General features: G+C 57.1%; 1 protein-coding gene across 8 annotated transcripts in view; it reads right to left on the minus strand.

Moving 5' to 3' along the window:
* Nucleotides 1–433: 433 nt before the first annotated feature.
* The window catches only part of PGAP2 (post-GPI attachment to proteins 2), a 10,585-nt gene continuing 611 nt past the window's right edge, over nt 434–10,407 (minus strand). For 2 of the 8 annotated variants that reach the window (XM_015852583.2, XM_015852582.1), the window contains exons 2-6: nt 9,045–9,219; nt 6,816–7,068; nt 4,407–4,513; nt 1,113–1,221; nt 434–1,036 (exon numbers count right to left, since the gene is read on the minus strand). In XM_015852583.2, the coding sequence (XP_015708069.1) occupies nt 906–1,036; nt 1,113–1,221; nt 4,407–4,513; nt 6,816–7,068; nt 9,045–9,209 (765 nt within the window). In that variant the 5' untranslated portion in view covers nt 9,210–9,219 and the 3' untranslated portion in view covers nt 434–905. The other 6 variants (XM_015852580.2, XM_032442309.1, XM_015852585.2 and 3 more) reach the window with 6 other exon arrangements.

Below are 10,407 nucleotides of genomic sequence, written 5' to 3' on the forward strand. Positions count from 1 at the left end.
GTGGGGGGGGCTGGGACAAGGCGATGCCGGAGCCCAGCCCTGGGATGAGCTCACGGCTTCCTCTTCCCCCAGTATGAGGTCAGGGGGTGTGGGCAGCACTGGGGGAGACCCGACGTCCTGAGTCTGTCCAGCCCCACGAGCCACCTCGTACTACATCCAACGTCCCCATGTGCCATGACCGGCGGTGGCTGTGGGGGACCATGGGGGGTCGCAGCCACCAGCTCCCACCCAGCCCAAAGCCCGGATCGACCTCCTGCACCCAACCCGGTGCTGCAGGGATCCCACCCTGCTGCCCTGCTCCAGCATCCCAGCACTGCACCCATGAGACCCTAAATGTTGGGGGCACCGACAGCTCTGGGTGCAGCACAGACCCCACAGTGTGGGTGGGGGGGGTTGGAGGAGGGCAGCAATGGGCACAGAGACTGCAGAGAGCTCATAAAAATCCTCAGTGCTTTATTTCATCCTCCAGACCCAGGAGAAGGCGCTGCAGGGCCGGGCTGTGCGCCCACCTGGGGGGGAGATGGGGGGCACACGAGGATGGGGACGTGGGACCCCCAGCCCAGCATTGCACCCAGCCCTGCAGCAAAGCACCCACAGTCCCGGTGCTGTTGAGGCAGAGAAACCCAGGCTGGTCACTTTTGGACCATAAAATCATTTTGGGGATGAAGGGACCCCAACAAACCCCATCAGTTCAGGGGGTGAAAGCGGCGCAAAGGGAATGGGCCCAACACCACGAGCAGAACCGCTCTGCCCAACCCACTGCAAGGAGGCAACGACTGTCAGCCCTCGTGACCCACAGCCACGAGGTCCCACCTGCACAGCTCAACACAGGGGGCAACAGCAGCCCCCAGCCCAGGCCGTGGGGCAGCAGCACCCATGGGAGCACTCAGCCCCATGGCACCCAGTTAGAAATGCTTGTCCTCCAGCACCGAGCTCACCACCAGCTCCTTGTTGCCAAAGTCCCAGAAGGCCGTCATGTGGAAGGCCATGTTGGAGAACACCACCACGTACTCCAGGAAAGCGAAGATGGTGTACACTGTGGGAGGAAGCACGGTGGGTCAGCGGGCGGCTCTTGGGCCCCACGGCTGCCCCACAACCTGCTGTGCTCATACCTCCGGGTCTGCAGTACCAGTTGTGGTGGAAATAGACACAGACGGCGATGGAGAAGGTGATGAAGGTGATGAAGAAGAGCAGCTGCTTCCACTTGTAGGATTTGCGTTCCTAGAAGAGAAGGAAGGCACAGCTCAGCACTCAGCCCCTCCTAATGTGGGTCTGCCCCCCAACCCCAGCCCCACTGGGCCCAGAGCCCCCAACCTGGGTGGGTGTGGGAGCACGGTGGGGACGAGGGGATGCCACCCACAAACCCAACCGGGCTGTGATTCCTGGCTCTGAGTGGGAGGGGAATTTCCCCCTGTGTCTGTGGGTTCACGTGAGGCAAAACAAAGCTCTCCATCTTCAGGGACTGCTGAGATGAAGGAACATGTCAACGGCCCCATCACACTTTCCATCACCCCATGGGCACAAACACGGGCTGCGGTGCAGAGGAAAACCCAGAGAGGAAAGGCAGCCCCACGGTTCAATGGGGCACCTGGGGCTGGGGGGAGCTCAGCCCCCCATATAAACCCTATGGGCTGCCAGCACTGCTCCAGCCCCATTGCTCCCCTGGGGCCACTGCAGCAACAGCCCTGCTCTGCTGCCAACAGTGCAATGCAACACAGCATCCTCAGCCCAAAGGCTTTTGCTGCAGTGGGGCTGCAGGCCCTGCCCCCTGCTCTCACCCCACAGTGCTGTGTTTGGATGTGGGTCTGACCTGCCTGGCCGCAGCGTGTTATATCTGGCCATGCAGCACATTTGTGCTGCAGCACGTTTCCCCGTGCACACGGAGCTGAGTCAGTAGCAGAGGGGAAGCAGAGCTGCAGGTGCACGGCGCTGTGTGGGGCTGTGCCAAACCCCAACCCTCCCCCATGGTGCTGTGGGACCCCCGTGTGGGCTCACAACCCCCATGGGGCTGCAATGGGGCCACACCACAGCTGGCATTAACACAGCAGCCCTTGGGCTTGTTGGGGCTCCGTGCTGCTCACCTCGCTCTGCTGGCCTCCCTGCAGTGAGAGCTGCAGTATTTGCAGAGCAATGGGGGTTGGGGACCCCCAGCACACGCTGCTGCTGCACCCAGCCCAGAGCCAGGCTGAGCAACCTGACAGCAAAGGGTTTGAGCCCTCAGCAAGGAGCTGCAGCCCCACAGCCATGGGGTGAGCAGTGCAGCCCAGCCGTGCCCCTGCCCACACACAGCAGCTGCAGGGAGATGTTTGCAAATGAGAAGTGAAAGCAGCAGCCCTGCTGCGCTGTGCCCTGCAGTGGGGTGGGATGGCTCCATGCAGGGCTGTGCCCCATGCCATGCCCCATGCACAGCCCTCCAACTCCATCCCCTCCTGCCCTAAACAAACCCACTTTCCCTTCCCCCCCCAACACCCGCAGGGCTTCGTTTTCCTCTCTATCCCCATTTGCCACCTTGCAACTGGAAACCATCCTCACTTCCCCATTGCGAGCAAGTTCCCCAGCACCTTCCTGCCCTCGCAGCAGGGCTGTTGCAACAGCGACCCCGGTGAACGTCAGGCTTTTGCAAGACCAATTCCTGTCACACACACACACACACGTGCTCTGCTGAATGCACAGCCTGGGAACCAACATCAGCACCAGGTCCTGCAGGACCACAGCATGGCAACAGAGCACAGGTGATCCAATGGCCATGATAACCTGTGGGATACCCTGAGCTGGTAACAGACCCACAGGGGTCACCGAGCCCAAACCCAACCCCACACAGCACCCCCAGAGCCTGGCCCTATGGCAGAGCGCTGTCCTGCCCCCTGTCCTGTGCCCATCGACCACCTCAACCCAGCTGACCCCCTTGGCCCCAGCTCTGAGGTCTAAGCCCTGTGTGTCATGGCACTGTGCTGTGCCTTTTGCCCTGAAGGATACTGTGAGAAAGCTCTGCTGAGACCCAAAACAGCAGCATCAGCTGCTTTCCCCACTGCCCAGCTGGGTGAGCTCACTCTAAGTTCCCCAAACAGGACCTTCCCCTCATAGGATCACAGCCATAAAGGCTGGAAAAGCCCTTTAAGATCCCTGAGCCCACCCACCGCCCTCAGTGCCACATCCCCACTGTTCTGAACACCCCCAGGGATGGTGACCCCCCCCCAGCAGCCCATTCTGGTGCTGCAGAAGGGCCCATTCCTGACCCCACAACCCTGTGCTGGTGGTGACCAGCTCATCAGCCTTCAGGTGCTTCCCAATAACATCCAGCCCTTCTGGGGAACTGGAAGGTGTGAAGTTTCCCACCAGTGCACGTGGGAAGGATGCAGTGGGGCAGACAGGGTTGTGGGCAATCACAGCCATCCACATGCAGTCTCTGCTGGATGCTCTGCCCGGGCCATGGCTCCATCTGCTGCCACTGTATGGGGACACCCCAGCTCTGGGGTGGAGGATGTGCCTTGTAATCAGCCCCAAGGCTGCACCAGGTCTGATATCAGGGGAGAATACTTCTCCAAAGAGTGTTAATGCACTGGCACCAGCTGCCCAAGGAATGGAGGGGGGGCACTGTCCCTGGAGGTGCTGAAGAACCATGGGGATGTGGCACTGGGGTGGGACTGGGGGTCTCAGGGGGCTCCTCCATCCTGCTCCATATGGACCCATGCACAGTGCCCCTCTTGCTCCATGTGGTCCCAGCCCCATGCACAGCACCCATCCTGCTCTGTACAAATCCAGCCCCATGCACAGCACCCATCCTGCTCCATACGGACCCAACTCCCCTAAGCCAGCCCCAGGTCAGTGTCCCAGACAAACCTACACATGCAAAAGGCACCACAGACATTCAGAGCTCCTGCACACGCAGCTTCAAAGCCGAACACGCTGCCCTGTGCTGTTGCTTGGGGCTGATCCCATCCTAAACCCAACAGGGCACCAATCACAGCTGGGTGCAGATGATGGAGCTCAGACCCTCTGCCTGATGTGCAGTGTGCCCAGCAGCTCCCCAAACCTGCAGCCTCTTGCAGAGAAGCCCCAGAGCCTGCACGAGACCCACAGCCGCCTGCAGCTGCTCCCTGCTTGCAGTATTGCTCCCCAACACAAAGCCCAGCTCAGCTCCCAGAGGGGCTCCCCCAAGCAAGGGGAAAAGGGCAGCAATGCAGACCCCAGGAGATGGCATTTCAAAGATCAGCTCCACGTAAAAACTGGTTTGTTGTGTTAAATTGGACCTAAGTGTGAATGTTGGTGACCAGAAGCCACATTCATCCGTATCTTTAATACCTTCACCACCCAGATCTGGTCAATTCAGAAGCAAGCAACAGATAAAGCCCTTCCACCGCCAGCCCCAGCCACAGCACCGAGAGAAGAAAGGAAAGTGTCTGTACCTCGGGACTTACTGTGTGTTTCTTAGTCATCCTCCAGAGGATGCACGTCAGGAGCATGTGGCCCAGAGCTGACGTGATAAAGACGATGAAGGCATTTTCGTGGATTGCTGAATCAACAAGACAAGAGGTTTCCTGTTAAATCTAGGCACGGAAATGAGACACAAGTACTAGGGGAGGCTTTGGGGGCAAAGGATGGTGGGCACTGCCCTGCATGGCAGCCATGTAGAGCTAATGACAGCTGTGTGTCCATGCCTTGTATCTTCCCTTAGGGCTGGGGCTGCAAACTGTGTGCGTAATGTATTGGGAAGCAGAGCACAAAGAGGGCTTCTACTTGCCTTGGTCTGGGTGCAAACAGATTTAGGAGCAGCTCCTGGGATGGATGGGGAAACTGAGGCCCAGCAGCTGGTTGCACAGTGAGCCTGACCAGCATGTCCTACTGGCCTCCAGCATTTCAGCTGCTAGGTAACAGCTGTCAGCAGCCTTTACACCAGCACCAAGGCCGTGCTGCACGCTGCTGAACCCACACTGACTGCAGGGCAGGTTGGAACCATCCCTGGTTGGAGTGGTGTGGAACTGAGGCAGCTCTCAGCACCCAGAGCCACACAAAAAGCCCGTGAGATTTCGGGCCCAATGTTTTTCTTTTCAATAGAAGCACTTGTTCACAAAGCATTCCCCAAGCTTTGCTCCAGGAACGGAACCCACAGGCTGAATTTGCAACCACGACACCTGACCGTAAGAACCACACTTCCCTCCCTCTTCTTTCTCTTCCTTGTTTCAGGGGAAGGAGAACAACGTCCCCCAGCACAGAGCTGAAGGCAGCAGCTGGAGGTAAGGACATGGCAGTGCCCTGCAGAGGTGATGAGCCAGAGCCCTCCTCTATCTGCTGCAGCTGGGTTAGGGCACCCATGGGCATCTTGGGTGCAGCCCACCCCATAGCCCTGTAATGGCATCACTGCAGGGCCCAGAGAGCACAGCCTGTTTCCAAAGGCAGCCAGCAGGCTTGCAGTCCATGCTGCAGCTGTGCCCTCAGTACAGGAGCAGCTCCAGCCCATCCTCACTCTTCCTGCAAGGAGACAAACCAGCTTCCTATTGTCAGCCCTGCTCCAAACCCGCTCTCCATGCAGCCCTGGTCTCTCCTTTTGCTGTACTCTGTGATTACAACCCCCACATCCCATGGCTGCACCCAGCATTCAGTCCCGAGCAGCTCCGTGCCCTCTGCAGCAGCACCACCTGGTGACTGCCACTCTGTGCTGCCACCACCATTGGGCCCCGCTGCTGGCAGTCAGCTCAGATGGGACCCATGGGTGAGAGGCAGCTCTGAGCCCATTGCTTCACACTGCTGTAACCTGAAAGACTCTCATTTACTCTGGAAGTCAATACAGGAAATTAACCCAGAATATGCTGCTAAGAGACATTAGGCAGGAGCCATCTCAGTGCTATGGCCACAGGGGGGCTGTGCTGACAGCAGGAGCAGCACTGAGTGATGATGAGCAGCATTAAGCACATCCTCAGCACTGAAATGGGGACACAGCACTGCAGCTGGATGGCAGGCTTGGCACATCCAGCCACCAGGAATTCATATAAAGGCACATGAGGATTGAGGAGGTGATCTGAGAGCCATGACCAAGGGCAGGTCATGCCCGATGCAGCTGGTGACCTTCTGTAATGGAGCGATGGCATTGGTGGATAAAGGGAAGGGCAAAGGATGTCGTCTAGTTGGATGTATGCAAGGCCTTTAAGATGATCCCACACTACATCCCTATCCCTAAATTGGAGAGATATGGGCTCAAAGGGTGGGCTATATGGTGGATATAGGATATTGGAGCTGGAGGGCTGCTGTCAATGGCTTCAAATGGGAATGGCTTTAATATGGGAGATTTAGGCCAGATGTGAGGAGGAAATTCTTTACTTAGAGAGCAGTGAGGCTCTGACACTGCTGCCCGCAGCTGTGGGTGCCCCATTCCCATAGATCAGGGTTGGATGGAGCCCTGGGCACCTGAGCTGGTGCCAGATTTAGTGGTTGGGAACCCTGTCCACAGCTGGGGGTTGAAACTGGGTGATCTTTGAGGTCCCTTCCAATACAAGCCACTCTGTAACTCTATGAGCTTCAGTAAGAGCTGAGCTATAGACACATTACAGATGTAACTTGCACATATCCCCATCCCTGCAGGCATTCAAGGCCAGGCTGGATGTGGCTCTGGGCAGCCTGGGCTGCTGGTTGGTGACCCTGTACATAGCAGGGAGTTGGAATGGATGAGCACTGTGGGCCTTAGAACCACAGCACGGCCTGGGTTGCAATGATATAAATCCTAACTTTTATAGAACTCAGCATCTATGAGCTTACCATGCTGGGGTTTACCACGAGTTTACCATGCAGGTGTTGATGCAGAGTGAGAGGGAGCCACGTACCATAGTTCTCTGAGGAGGACACATAGGTCAGAACGAGGAGGGCAAAGTTCTCGAGCACATTGAGCAGCAGGTTGAAGTGGCACAGACGCAGGTAACGAGGGTGGGAGCAGTGGCAGCTCTGGTAGTGGTTCCAATAGGCAACAGCCACCAGGAAACGTGGAGCTGAGTGCAGAGCAATGCAGAGCCGCCAGACGTAGCGCTGCGGGGTCTCTCCTCCGATGGCAGCACTGATGGAGGGCAGGTAGTTTGGGACCTGGAAGAGATGGGAGAGTGGCTCGTTATGGCAAAAATACCATGTCAAAAGCCAGGAAATGAACAGAGTGGGGCTGATCTGCAGGACAGGACCTCTGCAGAGAAGGGCCTGGAGGTCCTGGTTGAGCAATGGGTTGAGCTGAGCACCCTGTGGCCAAGAAGGCCAAAGGGATCTGGGTTACATTGCACAGAGTGTGGCCAGCAAAGTGAGCAGGAGGATCCTCCCCTCTGTCTTGGGGAGGGTATAGCTGCAGCACCGCACCCAGTGCTGGACTCCCCAGCTCCAGGCAGACTGGGTACTGCTGGGAGAGCCCCGTGTAGAGCTAATGGGAGCCTGGAGCATCTCGTGATGGGGACACGCTGAGGGTCCTGGGGCTGTGCACCTGGAGGAGAGAAGGCTGGGGGGAATCTAAGCAGTGTTTATCAGTGTCTGAAGGGCTGGGGGATGGGGCTGGGCTCTGTTCCTCGGTGCCCAGTGCCAGGACAAGTGGCACCAGCACAGACTGTAGCCCAAGGAGATCCATCTGTGATGTGAGGGGTCAGAGCTCCAGCACCGCTGCCCTGAGAGATGGGTATCATCCTGGAGACATCCAAACCCATCTGGGTGCTCTCCTGTTCCAAGACTGTACAGAACTGCTTTGGGTGTAAGGCTGGACTGAGGGATCTCCAAAGGTCCCTTCCAACCCCTGTGCTCCTGTAACACAACAGCAGCCTCGATGCAGGGCCATCCAGCCCCCAGCACTGCCGCAGCCTATTGAGAAGGCTGAGCAAGCTGAGAACCCTGCTCAAGTTTCTCAGCTTGACATTCACAACCCTCACTCCTTCCTTTCCTACAGCTGTTGTACCCCACGTGCCTTCTCAAGCAATGGGACAAGCTGCTCAGGGAAGCAGTGAGGTCACCATCCCCAGAGGTGTGCAAAAGATGTGTAAATGTGGCCAGGACGTGTAGGAAATTAGAAGGATCAAAGCTAACTCTTTTTTCCCCTATCTAAAACTCCCAGTTCCCCATTTATTTCCCACACTGCGTGAAATCCTCTAGAGACGCTTCAGCTGAGCCCCAGATGAAGTTGCTTTCATGGATAAAGGGGCTGCAATTCCTATGTGCTGTTCTTCAGGAGCCCTTCTGTCAGTGTCTGATCCCTTTCCTGGCTCTAAGCATCGATTGCTGATATTGGCATTGAATCAATAAGAGAGGCATGAATGGAGGTTTCCCTTGCCCAGCAACTTCATTTGAAAGCTCTCTTTACTACCTTATAATCAATGATGCTCTTCCCCTGCCTGGAGGGATGGACTCTCAGTCCTCAGCAGACAAAAGATTCCAGTGATCTAAAGAGCCTGAAACAGCACCAGAACCAAGTGTTGATCCAGCAGATTCCACTGGTTCCTTCAAAGATCTTTCCTTTGATTGAAGCCAAGACCACCTGGTGCCCCAGAGGCTCTCAGAGCTGCCCAAAGGGATCTACAGTCCTGGATAGAGCTTGGTCTGCTCTTGACAGTGTTGATGGTGCCGACATGGAGTAACAACCTGGAAACTGAAGCTCCTCAGACCAACTGCTGATTGCCTGACAATAGCTCCTTCTCACTTGCTTCACACACACTGCTTCATGATGTCCCCTGCTTCATACTGGCACAGGCAGCAGTGGGTCTCTGCCTGCCCTTCACCCAGCCAGGACTTCAGAGGCTTCCACCTCCCTGCTCTCATCCTGGCATCTCTGCAGGCTGAAGCTGAGGAGCCCTCACTTCACATCTCGAGCTGGGATCCCACTGCTCTGCAGGCTGCCCTCAGGAGTCCACGTTACCCTTCCAGCTCCAGGTCATCACCACCACCCACCTCCATCACCCCACTGTGTCTGGGCAGGAGGAGCAGCACGGATCCTGTACAGCCCCGGGGTCACCTCCTCTCCCAGCTCTACACCTGCTGCTCACTGATGTAAGTAAGCAGAGGAGCTCAACACGCTGCAGGCGAACATCACTTACCCCGCAGTGTGTGGCTGTTGTCTCCTGGAAGTGGAAGAGCAGAGACCAGATCACGCAGAAAAGGAAACCAAACAAGGGGCAAAACACAGTCCCAACAGCCAGAGTGGTGAAACGGAGCCGGAACAGGATCCCATCGCGATCCAGGGGCAGCGGTACCTGCAACATGCTGATGGACCTGAAAGCAAAAAGCACACGTTGGGATTTGCTGCCCTTCGGTTCCCCAACAGCTCCCATTGTGAATGCATCAAGCTATAAGCTGCAAACAGAGAAACCTGAGCACAGCTGGTGGTGTTTCACAGCAGCCTGAGAGCTGGATGAAGGCACCAGCAGCCGAAAGCAGCATCAGCTCTGTGGGACATGCTTCCCATGCATCCACGAGGCTGGGAGACACGCGACTGCATTTGTGCTGGGTAGAGCCATCCAGATCCTTCCTGGGCTGAGCTCGGTGCTGCTGTGCTGACAGTGCACAGCGTGCTGCCCCAGGCAGGGCCCTGCGAGCACAGCCAACACCACACCTCAAGGAAGCTGGAGGGTCACAGCATTCAGCTTGAACGATAAAAGCATTGCTCAACAACTCACACAGCTCAGGTCAGGCCAGTTATGGAGCCTGGCAGCTTGCCCCTGGCTCAGTGTCCCAGCATCAGGCAGTGCTGTTTGTACTGAATGCCTCAGGCCGTGGTGGACAAAGCTGCAGTCCCCAGCACTGCAGCTTCAGCCCCAAACCATCGCTCTGCTTTGCATGGCACAGATCTCTCCCATCCACACCGGCTCCCCTCCACCTGGGGACAAGGGACAAAGGGCCACGATGCTGAGCTCTGGCTTCCTCTCTCACCTCGGGCTCTGCGACAAATCCTCCTCGCAGACAATCCCCATTGAAGCCAATTATCAGCAGGAACAAGGGCAACACAGGGTCACATCCTGCAATGCGACCTCGGGCTGTATCCCAAAGAGCTGCTGCTGGCTGAGGGGCATAGGGCAGGACCCCACACAGTGCTACCATGGAGCAGCAAAGGGTGATGTCAAAGCATGCAGCCACCTCAGGGTCTGCTGATCTGCTTGGATTCATTTATTATGGGATGGAAGCTTTAGAGATGCAACTACAGCCATGGAGGTGAAAACAGAGCTGGACCCCCTGCCCAGCCAGCCCCACTGCTGATGCTTTGAATGAAGGACAGGGTGCCTGATCATAGAACATATGGGGTTGCAAAGGCCCACAGTGCTCACCCAGCTCCAACCCCCTGCTGTGTGCAGGGTCACCAACCAGCAGCCCAGGCTGCCCAGAGCCACATCCAGCCTGGCCTTGAATGCCTGCAGGGATGGGGCATCCACAGCCTCCTTGGGCAACCTGTTCCAGTGCGTCACC

Source organism: Coturnix japonica, chromosome 1, assembly GCF_001577835.2.
Source record: "Coturnix japonica isolate 7356 chromosome 1, Coturnix japonica 2.1, whole genome shotgun sequence".
In the NCBI taxonomy this organism is placed as follows: domain Eukaryota; kingdom Metazoa; phylum Chordata; class Aves; order Galliformes; family Phasianidae; genus Coturnix; species Coturnix japonica.